This window comes from Rhamphochromis longiceps, linkage group LG13, assembly GCF_057381845.1.
Source record: "Rhamphochromis longiceps isolate RC_006_pf linkage group LG13, R_longiceps_female_GT1.1, whole genome shotgun sequence".
Lineage (NCBI taxonomy): Eukaryota > Metazoa > Chordata > Actinopteri > Cichliformes > Cichlidae > Rhamphochromis > Rhamphochromis longiceps.
In genome coordinates this window covers 17118241-17141213 of record NC_140569.1, presented here as the reverse complement: position 1 = coordinate 17141213, position 22973 = coordinate 17118241, and the positions used below count along the sequence as shown (strand labels likewise).

Here is a 22973-nt window from a genome sequence, read left to right as displayed (position 1 = left end):
GGAGGAGCTCAGCGGATAAAACTGGTGTTAAATAATAACAATATTGCCTTTCTATATGAATGTTTTTGCAGCTTATTAACTTTTAGATTTAACATAAAAGTGTGTGGCTTTACTTAATAGAAGAAACGTTACTTTAAGCAAGTATTTTAAAAAAAATTGACTGCAGGGGAAGATGGCAGTACTTAGGCATCACCACAGAGTGGCGCTGCAGCACCGGATGAGGGTCTCTTTTTGGTGCTCCGTACAGTAAAGCCGCTTCAGGCTGCTGGTGGCTGCTGTGACTCATAAGGTGATTGGTATCCGCCCCTCTCCTCCTCTGCTTTAAACTTTGTCTCAGTTCCTCCTATGATGGCACCTTCTCTCTCAGAGGAATATAAAGCTTTTCTTTGAGTGTTTTTTTTTTTTGGACTTCTATCAACATGCTGCGGGTCATAGTTGAATCCGCCAGCGGGATACCCAAAAAGAAACTTGGCAACCCAGATCCAATAGCTTCGGTGATCTTTAGAGGTGAGAAAATTCTTCAGGATAACTATTACCTTAACTCTTCCTGCTGTATGCTGTGCCACTTCTTTTCTAGGAGAAACTGAGCATCCATACAGTGTTTCACTTTCTGTCAGGTTAACATCTTTTGGTTGTAATCACTTAAACGTTTATTGCAGCTGAATATTTTGGCTGTGACTCAAAAAAACAAAGATGCATCCTTATAAGGTCAGAATAACCCACGGCTCCCAAAGGAGAAGGCTTGCATTGTTATTGTAATAAAAACTCCCTCAGGATTGTAAAATTGTTTGTGCAGCAATTATTTTTAGTTGAAAAATAAGTTTGGCGTTGGTTTGAGACTTTTATGTGTCGCTCCTATTCACTGTTAAACTTCAAAATGCTTGGGAGGAAGATATTTTAAAAAAGGAATATAAATCATTGCTTTGTCATTTTTTCTTACAGGTGAAAAGAAGAAAACCAAAGCAGTTGATAATGAGCTCAATCCAGTTTGGAATGAAGTAAGTGTAAACTGAAAGTTAACTTTAATGTTTGGGTGTGATGTTGATGTGTATGTTGTCAACATGACTCCCTGCTGGTGGTTGATTCCAAATGCCCCTTATTTGTAATTACAGGTGTTTGAATTTAATTTGAAAGGCAGCCCTCTGGATGCATCTTCATTCATCAACGTGGTTGTAAAAGACTACGAAACAATCGGAAAAGACAAGTATGTGCACGGAGGGCAATGGGTGGAAAAATGATCACATTTGCATGTTGATTTAGTCATGAATGTGTGTCTGTTTTAAAGTGATGGCAGCCTTAGTTGTCTTAAACCAGACTGGTGTGTGGCACTGAATCAGTACTTAACCCATCATAACAAAGTCTCTGAGTCAGCAAGTTCATTTGAGTGCAGCTAGTCATTACAGATATACATGTGTTTTATGGCTCTGGTAATAACTTAAAGGGAAAACCTCATCCCAACTCAGTGGTTTTTCCTTTTGACATGTAATTATAATCAGTGTAGCAGAGTTTCATGGTAGCTGTGCACCGATGACCAACATTATAACTCCCAGCGTGTGGCTGAAAACAGTTATTATGATCTTTTCCCGAGGAGCAAAGCAGCATGTTGAAACTTCACTGGTATGTTTAACTCCAGGACTGACTCGTCCATGTTAAGACTTGCTATGGTGAACAATGGTGATCCAGCATTTAAAAAAATATTACCTTAAAAGGGAAAAAAATTGTTCCTTTTCACTATTCTTTCTTGAAACTCAAACTGTTGCTTATTAGTCACTTTAATAATCCTCATTAATGTGTTTGACAGATATGCACAAAACACAGAGAGTCTGGGTTCTTTTGTTTTTAAAAAGTGGCGACAAGAAAGGAGACCAAGTAATAACATTTCCATTGAGTCACTGCAGTGACTGATTGTACACAGTATAAATTCCCCTGAGGCAGGCAAAAGGGGTGTGGGGGTGGGTGGGGGTAGTGGGTGAAGACTGTCTGCCTTAGCTACACAAGCACTTTATGCTTTTCCAAAGCTGCATGAGAGGGGAAGCTTGTGCTGGCTTGTCATCGGCACGTTTGTCATTATTAACAGACAGTAAAGCCAAAAATCAGGAAACTTGTTTTTTTGTTTTTTTTTTAACCAACCGTTACCCCCATCTAAAATCCATAATAGGAAAGAGAAGGAGTGTGATTCAGGGAACCGAAGAGGGATGTCTAATCTGTACTGCTGTTAAAAGAAGGCAAATCCAGCTGCTCAACTTGCAGTTTTGAGACCTAGTTTCCTTTGGGACATTTTATTTTGGTATTTCCTCAGCTGTCTTTAAAAGCCATACATTAGTAGTGGAAAATACCTGTGTATACCAAAAAATGGTTAGACATTTTAAAGTAAAAATCCTCTCTTTAGTAGAGCAGCTACAAATATTTGACACTAGAATTTAAAGTTTTCTTTCGCAGTAGAAGTTATGTATACTCATTATCCTTATACTGTGTTTTCCTTGCACAGTGTGCCAGGGGCAGTAATTTACCATCCCAGATTCTTTCCACAGATGACACTTTCTGCCAAGAACAAGTTTTCTAAGCTCTGTGGAGTCTCAACTAATCCCACATCTGTTGAGAACCACAGAGAAAATTGTGAAAGCAACTCATGAAAGCGACCATTCTCATGTTCTTTACTTACTATAAGACTGTTCTCCCACCTCTTTGGCTCTGCATTTGTTCATTGTTAAACTGGGCATAGAGCACATGCCTGTGGTACATGTTAATGGTTTCCATCTTTATGGGTTTTCCTCATAAACTAGTTCCACTGCTGTATGCAAATCTCCCTTTTAACAAAATGAGTAAAGTGACATCAGAGGAAAACTTGCTCTGGAATTAATCTTTGAGTTCAACTTGAGTTACAGTCATTTGGTAAATGAACCTAAATAGTGGTTTCTACTCTAACTTAGCATTCAGCTCTTTGTACTATAAAGCCACATTCGCCCTGTTATAGTCCTTAAATTTATGGCTCAAAGGAACCCAGCATATCAGATGCAACAACACTGCTGCCATTCAACAAGCTACTAATAACGGAAATATAGTTACTCCCAAAGGACAAACAGAAACAAAAAGACACAGAATTCCCAACTAGAAACAAACAAAAGAGGAAGAAGACCATGAGCCAACCACATCAGCCACACAGCGGGGCATTGGATTCAGGCTTCTCCCCTAAACTAGGTCTGGAAAACTAGACTAACATAAACCAAAGCTAAAAACACTGAGAACTCCCAACTTTAACTATACTTAATAATCAAAGCTAAGAAAACAATAGAAAGATAAAGCTAGTGAAAAGGTCAAAGACACCAGTTGCCAACCATCATGCTGTACTTATGGTACTGTATTTTGTTACCCTGTATTTATACACGTGTAATGATAACAAAGTTCAATCCTAATCCCACCTTCTCTGGGTTTATATTTGTGCAGGAAGCCGTCAACAACCAATCAGCATTAGGAATAGATCAGATAAGTGAGAGAACAGGTTAATGGGGTTGACAAGATAAACACAACACCCTGATGTCACAAGCGCAGATATGCTCACTCTCCAATGGACCAGCTGAGGGCATCTCAGTCTTGCCCAAGATTGCTTTGACATCCAAACTACAGGGATTGAACTACAAACCTTTCCACTGGTAGACAAACCGCTCAACCTTCTGAGCCACAGCTGCGCCCATGCGCCCATGCTATGATTTATAAAAATGCCCGGTGTGTTGCAAGCTATTGTCATTATTACATATATTACATAATTTCCTTTTAATAAAGTAACAATGTCGGTGTTGTTGCTTGATTTGTTATATTTATATGAAGAAGTGAAACTGAGAAGTGGAAACTTTTAGGTATCCACAGCAACGAGCAATTACAGTCACAAACAGTGAGTCCAGTTCCTGCCTGTGGTAATTCTTCAGCACAAATTGTGGAAGCAAAGCATCCCTAGCATCCTTAGTTTTATCGATTGGAAAGAGGTTGATGGTTTCCTTGATTGGCGTATGACTTGAGTGAATGTGAATGGAAATGAATGTGATTGCTTTTCAGATTTATTGGTTCTGCAAGAATCTCACTGAAAGACTTGGCCAGTGGTCATGCGAAATCCCTCCCATCCAAGAACATACCACTTGTCAATGAGAAGCAGCAGTCTTTTGGGGTGAATACCTTTAATTAATAGCGTGATCCTACTTATTGTGCAGTTGTTTTTGTGAAATGCAATACAGCTGGACAGATTTACATCGTGATGGGTGGTAATTAAGAATGTATTCTTTTTTTAGGCAGTCATTAATTTGCTCATTGGGTATGAGTCACCTATCAATGCCACTTCAAACCTAAATGATCAAACTGATGGAGACATATCTCATTTGGATGCTGGTAAGAAGACTAAAATCTATCTATCTATCTATCTATCTATCTATCTATCTATCTATCTATCTATCTATCTATCTATCTATCTATCTATCTATCTATCTATCTATCTATCTATCTATCTATCTATCTATCTATCTATCTATCTATCTATCTATCTATCTATCTATCTATCTATCTATCTATCTATCTATCTATCATATGCAAAGTTACATTCCATGAATAGTTGCATTCATTGTACACCAAGATGTTATACTGAGGATGGGAAAGCTGGATCCTTGAGTCTTCTCCAGACAATCCCAGAGATTCTAAATGGGGCTAAGGTCTGGACTCTGTGGTAGCTAAAACCAAGTGTGAAAATAATGTCTCGTGCTTCCTAGGTATGGTGCGTGAATGGCTTCACCTTCACTACCCATCACTTTGGAAAATGCTAAATCTGGATTCATCATACCACATGACTGTTTATCATTGCAACAAAGTTCATGTTCACTAGGAAACTGAAGAACATCCCACTCCGACTAGCCTTGATGATGCATGTCTGTGTAGGTTCTCAGTCATCAAGGTTATGGTAGTCAAAGGAGCTTGAAAAGTTTTAGGCCATGGTTGACCAGGTCAACTAACACACAGAGAGGGTGGCTTATGACACCGAAGATTACCCACCAACAATGTAGTCTTGAGATCCCTTTCCTGGTGCCTCAACTCCCACTGACATCTTGCATTCGATGACATCAGTAGGTCACATAATACGGTGAGGCAAGGGTACGCAATGGCGTCACCCAAAACCGCTGGTGATAATGACGCAACATTTTTCTTCATACCTTGGCTCATGAGATGATTAATAGTGGGTCAGCAACCCTCTTAAGGGACAACTCCCACTAGGGTTTAAATAACCTGAACTCTCCACCGTGTGGTTTTAGAACTGAAGAAACTTCTCAGATAAGAGGTGAAACGTCTTTAAAAACTTTTTAAAAATCCAGTCGCCTTCTTTTCAGGCTCCTTAGACCTCACTGATGCATGGTTTTCTTAAAGCTGCACAGAAGTTTAGTCCCAATCCCTTGTGTTCTCGTTGCATTGAATGCGTGAAAATGCTCCAGAAATCACTGTTAAAAACAACCGTGCGTTCTACTGATGATTTTTCACACTCTGATATCACTAAACATTTAAGTGATCTATGGTCACAATCATTCAAGATTTATTTCTGACCACATTTCTTCCTCAAAAATGATAATTCACCATGATCCTTGTAGGTTTTAATGACATGTTGGACAGTGTGTAACACAGTTTTAGTTGTTTCAGCAATCTCCTTAGTTCTTTTATCTACTTGATGCCATTAGGTCAAATGACCTATCTGAAAATGAGCAACATCTTTTCCACAGTTATGGGATATGTCTTAAAACATGGTTGTTTAAGAAAAAAAGGAGCTGTTCACTGCATCGGGTTAAATAACCAGTTGCACGCCGAGACATATTAGTCACCACAGGACTGAAGCTTAGCATGAGTAGAATAATAATGAATATGAATGACTATGAATTTCATGTTTTTCTTTCTGATTTTGCACCAAAAAGGGAGTGATGAGGGTGATGAGGGAGAAGCAGACACAGATGGGGGAGGTCAGGGTGGAGGCTCAGGAGCTCCCACTTTACCAGGCCACCCTGGGAAATCCAGACAATCTATCCGTCTGAGGCGTAAGAGGCACAGAGCCCTGGCCAATAAGCCTCAGGACTTCCAGGTATTGTTTGACTTGCAATTATTTTTAATCTACGCCTAGATAATGACAAATATCACTCTAAGAAGGAAATGTTATTGTTAATCACATAAATGACAGAAAGTTTCACCAGTACTGCTTAACACGTAAGCCAGTGCCAGGGAATAGACAAACAGGAAACAGACATGCCAACAACTTTTCTGGTTCTGCTTCAGTTTCTCTGGGACAATATTGTTGATCCACAGTTTTCCAATATTTAATTGAGCTGGATTGTACTTTAAAAGTTGGCAGAAAAAGTAAAGTAGCCCAAATAAATAAAAAAATGTTACCTTTTCAAACAGATCCGTGTTCGGGTTGTCGAGGGTAGACAGCTGCCTGGCAACAACATCAAGCCTGTGGTTAAAGTGAGTGTATGTGGACAGACCCACAGGACGAGAATTAGGAGAGGGAACAGCCCGTTCTTTGATGAGGTAATGAATCTATGGCCACGCAAAGATACTCAACTCGTCCAGAAATGACTCTTGAGAAGTTTGTTACTGATTGCATACTTTTGCTTTTGACCTTGCTTGTCTATTTTTAACCTCCCTTTGTCTACTTTCCTTGCCACTTCTGTGAGCTTTAATAACCTCCTGTGATATTTCTCTCTTTATCAGCAGCTTTAGAGTCGCCTTCTGTAGATACTGAAGGAGTCCTTTCAGCTTTCTCTTGCAGTATAACTAATCCCTCTCATTTGCATTTGCATTTACCTCATCTCAGCTTTTGCCAGAATGTACAGTTAGAATCTCAGCTAAAAGCAAATGTAAGTTGTGTGATTTGCCACAAAAAGTTATATTAGCGTGCTTCTGGCATAGAAATATACTGTGCACACACAGTTGTCTCTCTCTCTTCTCCAGATGTTTTTCTACAATCTTAACATGCTACCGTCAGAACTGTTTGATGAGAGCATCAACATTCGGGTATGCAGATAAGTTATATTAAAATGTAATACTGTTTTTTGTTTGTTGTTTTGTTTTTACAGAAAATTAGTATATTGTACCATCTGTTATGCGATTTTACAATCAAATCATTTCTCCATCTCATATCTTTTCTCCATAGGTCTATGACTCCTTCTCCCTCAGATCTGACAGTCTAATTGGAGAGTTCAAGGTGTGTCAAAAATGCTTTTAAATACTAAACTTTGCATTCGTCGTTTCACAGTTCAAGGATGAATTAGTAGTCTGACATTTTTCTTTCCTATCCAGCTTGATGTTGGCTACATCTACGACGAACCTAGTGAGTATTTTGGTATTGTATGCACGTCTTGGGAAAGTTCCCTTTCTATACACTGCAGGTAGATGTTTGAACATGTTGAATATGACACCATATCCAGGTCACGCCATAATGAGGAAATGGCTCCTCCTCAGTGATCTTGATGATTCGAGCTTGGGGCCTAGAGGCTACCTGAAAGTCAGCATAATTGTTGTGGCTACTGGAGATGAACCATCGGTAAGAGTAGCTTCTTCCTCAAAATCAAAACACCTTTCTCTTAATGCAGTGTTAATAACATAAAGATCTCTTCTGCTCTGCTCTTGCTTCTTGCGTACAGACTGAGAAGAGAGAGTCAAATGAGGAGCAAGATGACATAGAGAACAATCTTTTGGTGCCAGCTGGAGTCACGATGCGATCAGCCACGCTGAACCTTAAAGTCTATCGTGCTGAGGATATGCCACAGAGTAAGTGGTGTACCGGGTATTAAATTTCTGCAGCTCTCATGGGCTGATGCATTGAAATCCGTTTAAGAAGCTTCTGTTTTATGTTGCAGTGGATGATGCCTTTGTTCAGACAGTAAAACAGGTATTTGGAGGGGATGGAGACAGGAAAAACTTGGTGGATCCATATTTGGAAGTCAGCTTTGCTGGGAAGAAGGTATTTCATGTTAGATTAAAGTTTTTAAAAATTTCCCTCAATGTAATTATAGTTCATTTAACATTATTATTTTGTCTTTTTAGGCTTCTACCAAAATAATTGAGAAAAATGCGAATCCAGAGTTTAACCAATTCATCAGTCTTCAAGTAAAGGTAATAAAGATGCATATTAAAAAGAAGCTTTGATTCAAAATTGAATGAGACTTTAATCTCCATCATAAATAACCTCTGCCTCTGTAGTTTCCCTCCATGTGCGAATGCATCAAGTTGACTATGTATGACTGGTAAGCACTGACATTCATTCACAGACATGGGTAACAATAACACGACCACTATCTGACATGTATATATATTCTTTGCAGGGATCGTCTAACCAAGGATGATGCCATAGGAACAGCATTTTTGAATCTAAGCAAGATATCTTCCTCTGGCGGAGAGATTGAAGGTAATCATACAGTATTGTTTATATTTTGTCACTCACTGGTTTATGTCCATGTTGTGATATGAAATGTAATACCGCTTTTTTTTTTATTCATTCAAAACAGAAACACAGGCTGAAAATTCCAACACAGTCACCGAATGTATGTACTAAATGATTTATCTTCTTTTATGTAAAAAAAGACTCTAAGTTTCTAAGAGCTTAACTCACTCCTTCTCTTTATGTATCTAACCTTACCTGTAAATCCTGGTGGATTTTTGTTTTTTCTGTGTGTTACCGTGAGCACAGCTGCATCAGAAGTTGGTTTTCTCCCAGCCTTTGGGCCTTGCTACGTCAACCTGTATGGCAGCCCGAGAGAGTACTCAGGTCTGCCTGACCCATACGATGAACTCAACCATGGAAAGGTAGCACCAACCAGAACTTCTGCATGATATTTCACTCTCATTGGTATTCATTTTATTTCATATTCATGTTTTTGCATTTTCAACTCTTTCAGGGAGAAGGGGTCGCATACAGGGGGAGGGTCCTTGTTCAACTGTCCACTCAGCTGGATGGAAAGACTGATAAAAATGTGGATGACATCTCAAGTGATGACATCTTGGTCGCACAGGTACTCACGCCGCTCACCGTAACCCTGTCATGCTGTATTTACTCCAGTAAACTGCAAGGTGCCTTTAAACTGATGGTGTGAACATCCCTAAGCAGAAACAAAAACCAGCAGTTTGTTTTCATTTACGTAATCTAAATGTGGTCCTGAACAGGGATAGAATACCTCTAACCAACAGTGTGGAATTAAATTATAACACTCCCACATCTTTTTAATTGGTTGCAGAAATACCAGCGGAGGAGGAAGTATTCCCTGTGCGCAGTTTTCCACAGTGCATGCATGCTCCAAGAGCCTGGTGAACCAATCCAGTTTGAGGTCAGCATCGGTAATTATGGGAACAAGCTGGATTCCACCTGCAAGCCGCTGGCGTCCACCACCCAGTACAGCTTTGCTGTTTTTGATGGTACTTAGTTGTTTTTTAAGCTTGTTTATGGACTATGACGTAGTTTTGATATTTTCGTGACATTAAGGGAATTTAGGTAGGCATGTGTTTTTTTTTTTAATTGTTATTTAAGTCAAATATATATGACTAAATTACTTAAACTGTCAACCTCACTGTAAGTGTTTGGAATACTGAGTCATAAACTCCTAATGTGTGTGTAAAATAAATAATAAAACAGCACATTTACTGTGTATGGTGCAGGTAATCACTACTATTACCTACCCTGGGCTGACACTAAGCCTGTTGTGATTCTCACTTCGTACTGGGAGGACATCAGCTACCGCCTGTACTCTGTTAATATTCTCCTCTTCATTGCTGAGAGGCTGGTGAGAATAGCACACAAACATAATATTTCATAATATTTCTGCTGCTCATTAATCTCTCCCCTTTACGCTTTGTGATTTGTTTTAGGAGTCTCACCTTATTTCTTTTAAAACAGCCATCTTAACCAAAATTCCTGAGACACACCTTGCTGAAATTTGGCTTAAACTCATCAACTGCCTGATTGAGGACCTTAGCAAGTAAGACGAGACCAGGCAGATCCTACACTAGTCCTTTCAGTTGCATGAAGTAGTGGTTTGATGTAGATTATTGTTAGACAGCTGTGTTTTTTTCTGTTAGGACAGATACATTTGTAGGTGGCTGTTAAAGCTAAATAATCTGATGTGCGTGTGACAGTTTGCAGCTTCCAGTTCTGGAGGAACAGCAAAACATTACAGAACTGGATCTCCAAATAAAAAGCCTGCGTGATGCCGCTGTGGAAAGTATCAGGCAGATGGCCACTCGGGTGAGAGAAGAAGCCACAGACGTCAAGGCGACTGTTGGTGAAATTGAAAACTGGTTGGACAGACTCAAGCAGCTGGCAGAGGAGGTGAGAAAATGTTTCCTCTGCTAAAGAATGTCCAGGGCGTCATTGTTATCAAAAGTACAATGTAGTGCAGCTCTAAAACAGGATCGAAACTTTGTGTAATTGAAATGTTTCATGTCTCCTTCAGCCTCAGAACAGCATGCCAGATGTGATCATATGGATGTTGAGAGGAGAGAAGCGTGTGGCTTATGCCCGAGTCCCAGCCAACCAGATCCTGTACTCTAACTTCAGTGACGAGGCCTGTGGCAAACATTGTGGAAAGACTCGGACCGTCTTCATGCAGGTAATGCAAAAGTCATAAATGTTTCTTTAACAACTTGCAATAATTCAGGTTTTACAGTATATTTTGTATGCCATTTAATTCTTGTATTCAGTATCCCATGGACAAAGAAAAAGGTCTGAAGATCCCAGTTCAGCTGAGGATCAACATGTGGCTCGGTCTCTCTGCACAAGAGAAAAAATTCAATACTTTCTCAGAGGGAAACTTCAGTGTGTACGCTGAAATGGTACAGTATCTATGCAAAACATTTGTTTCTGAAGAAATAAATACAAACATTTGTGACTGCTTACTTTAGAGGGCATTGTATAAACTATGGCTTGAATACACTGTTGCTTTTTTCCCCCTCTGTAGTATGAGAACCAGGCTCAGGTGTTTGGCAAATGGGGTACCACTGGCTTGGTTGGACGTCATAAGTTCTCCGATGTAACTGGAAAGGTGAAGCTCAAGCAGGAACGCTTTCTGCCGCCACGTGGATGGGAATGGGAGGGAGACTGGTTTGTTGATCCTGAGCGATGGTGAGTAATCATACAAGTACACGCACACTCGCAGCCCTTTCAATCAACTGCGTACATCCTGTTGAAGTGCACTTGGACATACTATCCTACTATCCTGTTTATACTTCAGTATCTTTTATGGAAAGGTTAAAACTCAGCAAGCTGTGTGTTCTTGTGTGTGTTCTGTAAGGGATGTAAGAATGTCATCGAGGCTAAGAACCACACACTATTATCCTGTCTATAACAAAAACAAAATGCATATAAGTAAAAAAAAAAGGAATTTCCAGCTACTCCCTTATTTTTTACACTAGTTGCCGTTTCTGAAGCAACCCCAAAAGGGATTAGTTTCACCTCCTAGGATCAAAACTAGGGAGCTTTCACTTGATAGTTGAATGGTTGAGCCAGTACACTATGGAGCTAAAACTGCATGTAATCAAAGTGAAAACATCACTTGTTTGTTTGATCTTAATTTCCTGTTTCAATCAGAAAGCAGATAAGTTTGGGGCCTGGACTGGACTCATTTTGGCAGTTGTGGCTAAAAGTGGGTCGCATGGTGCTCAAAATGTCACGCTCCACTTGATGTTATAAATCAACACTTGCAGTCACGCCCAGATGTGAACTTCAGATTTATGTTTTTCTGTCTACAGATATGTCTGTCTACTTTTAACTTGCTGTTCAGTTGTCTTAACCAAAACCCAAAACCACTTTCTAACAAAGTCTTCTAAGTACTCACGTGTCATACCGCTGGTAGTTTCGGTCCGCTTTTAGACCTCTGCATTCAAATGTCCCCAGCAGGTTCCTGAGGTCATGTGATCAGGGCCTGATGACTGTCTGTCATACAAGCTACAGAGCTTTTGTACCTGAGCTCTGTGGACTCAGTGGTCTCTTTAAAACGAAGAAAAAAAACATCATCTATTAAACTTTAATGTTCTTGCACTTTTTGTTGTGAAGCTCTTTGTGATATCGATCTTAAGAGGTGCTATATAAATAAAATTTTACTTACTTACTTAATTAACAGAGAAAGAATTTCCAAGAATTGCTCTCAGTCTTTGCACAGCAGAAAATAGTGATATGAGACAAATTATTAGAAACATCTCTGCCCAGTGTTTTTTTTAATAGGTTAAATACCACATTTTCACTTACATATACAAACTCTCTCTTTCTCTCTGTTTCTTTATTAACTATTTTTTTTATATATAATTCTTTGTTTTCCATCTGGCCTTCTCTCCTGCTTTTCCTCAGAATCCGATTACCAGGTTTTTTGCATGGCTAATGTTATTTTTGCACAGTTTCCTCTGAGAAGCTGTTTATTCCTGCTTTTGATTGTTGTTGTCGGTGGGTCAAATTGTCAGGTACAATCCCTTGTGTGCGCTCAAATGACTGAGGGTACCAGCCAACGCTAGGAACCAAATTATCATCACAATTACAGGAAATGAACAGGAATTTGGCATCAGCCAACATTTTGGTTTCTTCTCCTTCCCTCCCTTTGTGCCTTCTGACTCTAAAGTGCTTACAGCCTCATACTGAAGTTTGAGTAAATAGCCTTAGCTATCTGAAGCCTGCTTTCCTGATCTCTTCTGATCTGTTTATTGTGGACCTACATAACTTTTGCCTGAGTCAGACAGCCTCTTATTAACCTTAGTGCTATGGTGGTGTTTTCTAAAGTCTGTTGACAGAAGCAGATGCAGGCCACACAGAGTTCACAGATGAGGTTTTTGAGAATGAAACACGGTTTCCTGGTGGTGAGTGGAAACCTGCTGCAGAGCCCTACACAGACGTGGTATGCTATACTGGTCTTACCCACAGACATATAAAACACACGTTTAGCTTTTAAAGCCCTATCTGAAATATGTGGGTGAAGATAGCACGACAAAGCCTGTTTATGCATACTTGTTTCCAATGTTATCAGTTTCTACTTTACTACTGTGTACTTGTGACAGGTTGATTTCTTTGTGGTTGCATTGGCGTGATTTTTGCTGTCTTTCTGGCACCATTTGTAGTTTTTAGTAGGCCTGCTAGTAATGATAATGATACCACATTGAGTATTTGGGCTGCATAAGAGCCCAAAAACCTCAAAGCTGCTGCAGACGTCTATCACCCAAGTCTGAGTTTTTGAGTAGTTCCCATGAGTATCCGAACACATAGCTGTTAAAAACTTTACAGAATTAGAGACCGACTGGTATAGAATATGAAGCATTAATAAAATCAATTGGGCTTTTTAAGTTTCTGTATCATTTAATAAAAACTTTTTATTTTGTGTAGAATGGTGAAAAGGTTCAGAGCCCAGGGGACTTTGAGTGTCCACCTGGATGGACCTGGGAGGATGACTGGAGCTTCGATAGCAACAGAGCTGTCGATGAGAGAGGTAACATGAACATTAAAACTGAAACACAACCCATCAGTAAACAGAAAATAAATAAATAAGTATATAAATAAAATAAACCTATAGAAGAGACATCAAAAACAATAGGAGTGGACAGAAACGCACCGGCCAGCACAGACCACCGAAGACAAATGAAGTGTTGGAACTCTTTCCATGGTTAAGAAAAGCAATAATCTCTAAGTCCTAAGCGTTTCACCTTTTCTTTTAACCATGGTGGAGCCATGTTATGACATGGGTATGTATGGCCGCCTGGTGGAACTGGGTCCCTGGTGTTTATTGATGATGTACCAAGAGTTTCGCAAGGCAAAGAAATGTGATATTCTTCAATGACCAAGTCAATCACCTGATCTCATCCCAGCAGAGCACTCCTTTCAGGTATTAAACACAAAACTGAAGGCAGAGAGAGACCCACAAACAAGCAGCAGCTGCTGGTAGCTGCAGTAAAGGCCTGACAAAGCATCTCAAAGAGGAAACGTCATTTGGTGATGTTTATGGATTCTAGATTTCAGACAGTCAATCAGAAGCAATCCTTATATTTAAAATGATGTTAGTTTGTGCAATCACTTTCAGCCTGTAAATACGGGGGACTGTTTGAAAATGTCTATAATTCCTAAAACGTTAATACTACTTTATTTAATCTCTTAAAGCCTGCACTTTAATTACATATTGACTGTTTTTCTAAACTCTTCTGTGGTATATATGGGCAAAATGTCATAATTTGTCTTTGTTTAACAAGTTATGGGCCTAACAATGTACATCCTCTCTTCCTACTACTGTCATCTTGCAAATAAGGAAGAGTCTAACTATATATGTATTTTTTGACACTAGGTTGGGAATATGGGGTCACCATTCCCCCTGATGATAAACCAAAGTCCTGGGCTCCAGCAGAGAAGATGTACCATGTCCACCGCAGGAAGAGACTCATGAGAAAAAGAAGGAAGATATCTGAGAAAACTGCTATTGCTGAGGTGAGGAAGACACAGATTAGGAAAAGACTAGATTCAGCACACAGGTATAATCTCATTGCGGGATTTTTTGGCTTTTGTTCCTTCTTTAGAGACGAGGATCGGGGGAAGGTTGGGAATACTCTTCCCTGATTGGCTGGAAGTTCCACAGGAAAGAGCGTTCCTCTGACACGTTCCGCCGCCGACGTTGGAGGAGAAAGATGGTCCCATCAGACTGCATTGGGGCCTCTGCCATCTTCAGACTGGAAGGAGCTTTAGTAGGTCTAGTTTAAGCACCATGAGTAAAACTGCTTAATATAAATCTCTATTCTATTCCCATTTCTGTCAGATGTAAAATCGATTTTATTTGGGTTGTTGTGCTGTGTTGCTTTAAATTTTCTTAAAGTTTGCTCCAATATTTAGAAAAGTCTCCTGTTAAGCTCCTTTGTTTTGTTAACAGGGGGTCGATGTTGATGAGAAGGCCGGTAAAACGGGTGCAGCCAAAGTTTTTGGTGCCAACACACCCACTGTTTCCTGCCACTTTAACCGTAAGTAGCTGAATCAGATAAAATAAATTCCTGTTTGTTGCTGATTAAAGGCAGAGGTTTTCTTTGAACTACATCCCGACTGACTGCTCTTAGTGTGACACTACACTGATATCCCAAATCCAAATACATATAACTGCCTGGATAAACTGGAGTTATCCAGTTTTACTAAAAATAATTCCCCCCCCCCCAGGATCTTACATCTACCACCTGAGAGTCTATGTCTATCAGGCAAGAAATCTCTGTGCCATGGACAAAGACAGCTTCTCGGGTAAGAGCAAAATCTTGTGATAGGCACACAAAGTGTAAATCCATTAAGGAGCAATAAATAAAATCAACTCCTGAGGTACAATTTTGGAAAGTATGGTAATAAGAGTATTCTGGATTCTCTAGATCCCTATGCTCATGTGTCATTTCTGCATGTGAGCAAGACCACAGAAGTCATAAAGACCACGCTGAATCCCACATGGGATCAGACTCTCATTTTTGATGACATTGAAATCTACGGAGACCCACAGACCATCGCCTGCAACCCTCCCGATGTAGTCTTGGAGCTGTATGACAAAGATCAAGTGGTAGGTTCAGTGTTTAATCTGCTTAACTTCTGATCAAACTACATAATCGTACACACACAACTGTGTCCTAGAAAAGCACATTTTGGGCTCTAATCGACATAATATGGGTTTATTAAGTCTGTACTATATTCATTAGGGTAAAGATGAGGCCATGGGCCGCTGCACATGCCCCCCTGTGGTTAAACTGAACCCCAGTGGGGCTGTCAGTCCTAAACTGCTGTGGTTCCCAGTCACCAAAAAAGGTCGCAGTGCTGGAGAGGCATTGCTAGCTGCTGAGCTCATATTGAAGGACAAGGTACAGAAAGCACCAAAATTAAGTGATTCAATTGTAATTTAACATTAGGAAGTTTTATAAATGAGGTCCCTCTGTTCTTGTCTTCCAGGTTAATGATGGAGATTTTCCATTGGCGCCTCCTCGGCGGGGGGAGAATCTCTACATGGTTCCTCAGGGAATCAGGCCAGTTGTGCAGCTCACTGCGATTGAGGTATATCTTTAAATTGTTCAAGCCCTCTTGTGTGATGCTCTCCTTATCTGCCCTGCTAGGTTTTGCAATATGAATATTTGTTTTTGCTTGTAGGTCTTGACTTGGGGGTTGAGGAACATGAAGACATATCAGTTGGCCACAGTATCCTCCCCAAGTTTGATAGTTGAATGTGGTGGTGAGACCGTTCAAACTGCTGTGATTAAGAACTTCAAAAAGAACCCCAACTTTCCTGGATCAGTGCTGCTACTCAAAGTGGTAATAACCCCAAGTCTTCCTTGAAGGAATAACACACCTTCAGATATATAAACTTTAGATATTTCCTTATTTGGCCTGTCTTCTCACTGTTCACTTAGCTTCTTCCCAAAGATGAGATGTACGCCCCTCCCATCGTGCTCAAGGTGATCGACCACAGACCTTTTGGTAGGAAGCCTGTCGTGGGACAGTGCACAATTGACTGTCTGGAGGAGTTCCGCTGTGACCCGTATCGTCTTAACAATGAAACCTGCATGTCTGCTAGAGGTATCCACAGACACAGAAGTCTCACATGCATATTTAGCTTCATAAGATAAGTGTCTGTTATATATATATATATATATATATATATATATATATATATATATATATATATATATATATATATATATATATATATATATATATATATATATATGTATATACATATATATATATATATATATATATATATATATATGTATATATATATATATATATATATTTTTTTTTTTTTTTTTTTTTTTTTTTTTTTTTGCATTACCTTTGCAGTGGCAATGATAGCTGCTGCCCAAGGAGATGTTGTCATAGACGTGGAGGGGAGACCCATCATAAAAACAGAGGTAAATAAAATGTCACATAAACAAAACAACAGAAAAATCTAAAAAATAATATTTTTTTAATGAAAAGTATTCTTTGCTCCCATCTTTATAGCTTCAAGAAGAAAAGGTCAGAATTCTCTTGTCACACGTTGTCGACCAATGGATATCATCATCTATTTTAAAAATGCCAAATGTATTGATATTTGTTTTTGCGTTGTGTAGGAGGAGGAGGCAGTAGACTGGTGGAGTAAGTTTTATGCCTCCACTGGGGAGCAGGAAAAGTGTGGACCTTACCTGAAAAAGGGATATGACAAATTGCAGGTGATGTGTTTTACACTCGGTGGAAAAAAGAAAAGATCTAATCTGATCTAATTTGTGATGGGTTTACAACCTGCATCTAAATTACTGTGACAGACAGGCTTGTGATCTGAAAGCACTTAAGATTTTGCAGTCATTTTCTGTTAAATAAAACCAGCATGAGTGTTCTGTGAAGCCCCACAGCTAAGTGATAGACCAGTTTTTAATCCACTCGCTGTAACAAACAGTGAATTGTAATGCTTTTTGTGTTTTTGTAGGTATACAATTGTGAATTAGAAGAGGTTAAAGAGTTCCACAGGCTGACTGATTTCTGCAGCACTTTCAAACTTCAGAGAGGAAAGAGTGAAGATGAAGAAGATGATCCCTCAGTGGTGGGAGAGTTCAAGGTAAAGAAGTGTGAAATTTTGTAAAATTAGTACACAGTAGGGGTGGGTTTTGATTATCGCTTTATCGATTAAAATCGATTCTGGCTTGGATAACGTGATATCGATTCATTAAAATCCTGAATTGATTTTTAAATAGAAATTTATTTTGCCCGAAACGCCAGAATTTCTACAACCACCAAACAGCTAAAACAGTAAATGAGAGCAGGTACACGGATTCTGCACAAAGATGTAAACATAAAACGCGGACCCAACGCATCCGAATCAGTGAAATGTCGCCTTTCTCACCCGACTGCACGTTCGTGGACACGCTCGCTGATTTTGAAGCGTCGGCGGGCGCTTTGTGTTTACGTCCTCTTTGTGCTAGATTCTGAAGCTGCAGGTTTTATCTCTCTCCAAACAATATTGACTGAACCAGCAGCCAAAGACGATCCAAACTACGCTTCACATTTCGCTTCACATAAACATCGTCAGGAATTTCCTCTGACTTTTGCTGTTTTGCTTCCACCACGATAAAATCACACTTCATGTACAGCTCTCTCTCTCTCTCTCTCTCTCTCTCTCTCTCTCTCTCTCTCTCTCTCTCTCTCTCATTTCTGCTGTTCAATACTGAACAAATTGAAACTTTTTAAAATTATTCAAAATTGCAAAATGCTTAGCTGTGTCTCTAATCAAACCTCTGTAACTTTGCTCTGCTTCACTTCGTTTTTGACTGCACAATATTTTTAAGGTCATCTGCTATAAAATCCCAGGCTAGGAAAATCTTCATGTTTTTCTGTGTTTTATCCTTAGTTACTTTGACACAAAGGCATCTGCTGTGATGCTTACACCTTTAAAAAGACTCACAAGTGTCAGCTTTCTTTTTATAGGTATAAAAATATAGATATGTACTGATAAGTGGTCAGAATTATAATATTTCTGACTGTCTGAGGCAAAATTTCCCCGATTCAAAACTAATCGAATCGTGGATCGAATCAGTATGGGACCTTGTGAATCAGAATCAAACTGATTCTAGAAATCAGTGACGATACCCAGCCCTAGTACACAGCCATTTTCAATACTCCTTTTGTAACATCTAGTGGACAATTTAGGAATTGCAGTTAAACTAAAACAATAATTTAAGGTGGAACCGATGGTGGCTCCACTAAGATTAACAGGTTTGCCTGAAACAATAAGTGATCCCTGGCCAAAGAAGCCTAAAGAGGCTATAACTATACTAGTGAGGAAATAAGTAAGTCCATAAGTCCCAGCCTGATTCTTCTTCAGTGGTGCCTCGGTAGCTAATATAGAATTGGAAGGGTTTATCCTTTAAAGCTGTAGAAAAGTAAAAATTAAACAGAAATTTATTTTTTTTTTAATGCTTTTGACCTGCTAAAAATGTGTGAATTGAGCTTCCCTAAATCATTTCTTCAACAACCCTGATATCTTTGTGATGCCATTGGAGAAACCTGCAATTTTAATTTAACTAACAATGCTTTTCTCTTTGGTGGTGTACAGGGCTCATTCAAGATTTACCCACTGCCTGATGACCCAGGCGTGCCAGCGCCACCTCGCCAGTTCAGAGAGCTTCCTGAGAGTGGACCACAGGAGTGCCTGATCAGAATATATGTGGTGTCCTGTACTGACCTGCAGCCTAAGGATACAAACGGCATGGTGCGTCTCATACATGAAGCTGCAGCTGATAAGTCATGTTGCTTTAATCCTGTGCACAGCTTATCACAATTGTGAAAAAGATGAATACTTTCAACATTATTTATTTATCCATTCTCCGTTCAGTGCGACCCGTACATTAAGATTATGCTGGGGAGGAAAACAGTGGATGATAGAGATAACTACAAACCTAACACCCTCAATCCTGTGTTTGGAAGGTGAGATGCTGTTGAGATGTGTTGTTTTTAAAAAAAATTTTTTTTGATATTTAATTATTTTACAGTGAAAACTCAAGCATTTCAAATACTTTTCTCCAGGATGTTTGAGCTATCCTGCTTCCTGCCTCAAGACAAGGATCTGAAGATTTCTGTGTATGACTATGACCTCCTGAGCAGAGATGAAAAAGTGGGTGAGACAGTCATCGATTTGGAAAACAGGCTTCTCTCTCGTTTCAGGCCTAGCTGTGGCCTGCCACAGACTTACTGTGTGTAAGTATGTACTTTAAGTGCACTTCAGTTGTTTATTTTCTTAAGTCTACAATTTTGTAGCTCTGCTTTGTTTGTATCTAGTCATTTTGATCAAAAGAGATGTTACACATCAACATCGATTCGAATGTCTTGCAGATCTGGGATCAATCAGTGGAGAGATCAGCTGAAGCCTTCTCAGATACTCCAAAATCTGGCTAAAGTGCGGGGCGTCCCTAATCCACGCTTTGAGGGTGATGGAAGCTCATTGTCTTTCGCAGGAAGAGAATACCACCTGCAGGAATTTGGTATAGCCATTCTTGAAAGTCCTGTTATCATAGCACATATTGAGTGTGCTGTCTCTATTGTTGTTTTAATTGTGTCCTGTTTGTTTTTTGCCTTGCTACTTTGGAGGCTTTCTCAGTGATATTAACACTGACTGCATTCTTTGCAGAGGGCAACACTGTACAACAACACCAGCACTTGGGCCCGGCCAGAGAAAGGCTGGCGCTGCATGTCCTCAGAGACCAGGGATTGGTACAAGAGCATGTAGAGACCAGGACCCTATTCAGCTCCCACCAACCAAATCTATCACAGGTTAACACTCATGCACTCAATGCATTGTGATTTGAGCAACTTAGTTATGTGCTGTGCTTTGTTTAACCCTTTTCTCAAAAATCTAGGGACGAATTCAGATGTGGGTAGACATTTTCCCCAAGAGGCTCGGTTTGCCCGGGCCTCCGTGTGAAATCACTCCACGCAAAGCTAAGAAGTAAGAAACTCTTTACAAAATAATCATATATCTTAACGTAATGCACCAAGGGGTGAAATATAATTGCATACTTGAAACAGGTACTTCTTGCGAGCTGTCATTTGGAACACAAGTGATGTCACTCTGGATGAACGAAGCATCACTGGAGAAAACATGAGCGACATCTACGTTAAAGGGTATATTAAATGTCCCGTCTCTCACTTTAATCCTTTATTTGTACTCTGCACTTGTACTGTGATCAACAAGAAGGCGACATATTGCTTTTGTTTGTTCTTTAGATGGATGCCAGGAATGGAGGACAACAAGCAGAAGACTGATGTCCACTACAGATCTCTGGATGGAGATGGAAATTTCAACTGGAGGTTCATCTTTGGCTTTGACTACCTACCTGCAGAGCAGCTGTGTGTTGTCTCTAGAAAGGTGTGCAAAGTCATGGATGAGCAACAAAACCCCAATTTATTTCTTGCTAATAATGTAACCAGTTATAATTTGAATAAATGAAATAATTTTTTATCTTTATACAGGAGCATTTTTGGAATTTGGACAAAACTGAATTTAGGATTCCTCCTAAATTGATCATCCAGATATGGGATAATGACAAATTCTCCCTGGATGACTACTTAGGTGAAACAGTATTCCAAATTTTGAAGGAAATGCCTTAAAAAGAGCCAAATGCTATAACATATGCTCTGCAGCTTTGTCACAGAAAGACGTGTACATATTTTATGTTGCAGGGTCAATTGAGCTGGACTTACTGAATCTCATCCCTCCTGCAAAGACCCCAGAAAAGTGCAGCCTGAAGATGCTGCAAGGAATGATGGCATCACAGCCCACCTCACTCTTCTCCCAGAAGTCTGTGCGAGGCTGGTGGCCATGTGCAATTGAGCAGGGTGGAAAACCTGTACTTGGTGTATGTTCATGTCTCCAGCACACTTATTTGTCATATTTTTTAAATGTGTGTTTTTTTGTGGGATCCTGTTTAAGGCCTTGTTTTTAAAAAATTTGCAGGGAAAAGTTGAGATGACACTGGAAATAGTGGACGAGAAGGAGATGGAGGAAAGGCCAGCCGGGAGAGGCAGAGAAGAGCCCAACATAAATCCCAGACTGGAACCACCCAAGTAAAAATATGTCTCTCCAAAGAAAAATTAATAACTGTTTTACATTAATATACTTCATTTAAAAATAATTGTGTATCTCTATTCTCTAACAGCCGCCCTGACACTTCGTTCTTCTGGTTTACAAATCCTTGCAAGACCATGAAGTTCATAGTGTGGCGCAGATTCAAGTGGATTTTCATTTTAGGAGTTCTTCTCCTGCTTGTACTCTTGTTCCTTGGGATCCTTTTCTACTCCCTCCCCGTAAGTTCACTCATTTTGTTGATAATGAAGTCAAGTTTGTTGTGTCCATCAGAACCCTTAAAGTATTTTGTCTAAAACACTTTGGATATTTGGATACTGAATTTAATTCAGCATTTAAAAAGACCATTTTTTCTCTCTGCAGAATTATATCTCCATGAAGATTGTCAAGCCTTTCTCTTAAGAAGCACTGTAGAGAAGCTCTGTACCTACCTGCAGCACAACCTACAGACCTGCTTGCTGTTACCATCCCATGGAAATAAGCAATAACTGTCTCTGCTGATGCCTTAGAAATCTGACACTAAGCATTTCCCTGTCACAGTGACTGCTATTAATTTTGTATTTTTTCACTCTCAGTATTATTTTGTACCTCATGTATATTAAATCAAATTTGTTTCACTGACTGTTAAATGAAAAAAAGCAACAGAAATGACATTTCAATAAATCATAGGGATCTATCTATCTATCTATCTATCTATCTATCTATCTATCTATCTATCTATCTATCTATCTATCTATCGATAGATCGATAGATAGATAGATACATAGCCAGATATCCATATCTTCATACATAGTTTGTATGAAAATCATGATAACATCAAGTATTCTGTGTAAACATGTTTGAACGTCAGTCAGTAAAATGTCATTAGGAATTCAATTTTGGTTCATAATTTTCACACAACACCTGAGTGTTTAAATTTTAAGTGAGATGCCTAAATAAATATATAATTTTTTTCTATTAATAAAATAATATTTTGTTTGCAGCAGTAAAATTCATAAATACAGTATGTAGGTTTTCAAGGTTTTTTATATTTTTGATTTTATAATTTCCCATGAGCCCCCACAGGCTGGTTGTTGGAGCTATAAAAAACAAACAAACAAAAAGCTGGAATCACCCTGAGAGTACTTTGCTGTGGTCTGTTGGTTGAGCAAGAGAGCTGTTGGCACCAGCCGTCCGAATAATCTGATCAGAGAGGCTGGCTCTGAGTGTAATGGTCCAAGCAATGGGGAATTTTCCTTTTTTTCTGTCTCTCCTCTCAGGTGGAGTTGTAGACTGGATGTTCGTGCTAGGCCTCCCTGCTGATAGAGTCTCAGTTTTCCTGGTCTTCAGCCGTTGCACAAATTTTTATTTCCTCATCACTGTGGCAGTTATAAC

General features: G+C 39.4%; 1 protein-coding gene across 1 annotated transcript; it reads left to right on the top strand.

Annotated features, from left to right (window-relative positions):
- Positions 1 to 338: 338 nt before the first annotated feature.
- Positions 339 to 22973, top strand: myofl (myoferlin like). The gene is made up of 54 exons (XM_085428041.1): positions 339 to 507; positions 943 to 998; positions 1113 to 1204; positions 4051 to 4159; positions 4281 to 4377; positions 5937 to 6100; positions 6418 to 6546; positions 6970 to 7032; positions 7172 to 7222; positions 7318 to 7348; positions 7446 to 7561; positions 7662 to 7788; positions 7878 to 7981; positions 8065 to 8133; positions 8221 to 8264; positions 8343 to 8425; positions 8526 to 8561; positions 8708 to 8823; positions 8916 to 9029; positions 9252 to 9429; positions 9670 to 9794; positions 9880 to 9989; positions 10147 to 10339; positions 10464 to 10619; positions 10711 to 10842; positions 10968 to 11131; positions 12776 to 12890; positions 13373 to 13475; positions 14322 to 14461; positions 14551 to 14715; positions 14898 to 14985; positions 15176 to 15253; positions 15376 to 15557; positions 15694 to 15852; positions 15941 to 16042; positions 16136 to 16297; positions 16396 to 16561; positions 16826 to 16896; positions 16988 to 17002; positions 17098 to 17196; positions 17451 to 17579; positions 19074 to 19229; positions 19353 to 19444; positions 19544 to 19714; positions 19850 to 19998; positions 20145 to 20287; positions 20374 to 20462; positions 20543 to 20638; positions 20741 to 20882; positions 20987 to 21086; positions 21197 to 21372; positions 21471 to 21580; positions 21673 to 21820; positions 21963 to 22973. Exons 1-54 carry the CDS (start codon positions 420 to 422, stop codon positions 21999 to 22001), a joined length of 6132 nt encoding a protein of 2043 aa, XP_085284167.1. The 5' UTR covers positions 339 to 419; the 3' UTR covers positions 22002 to 22973.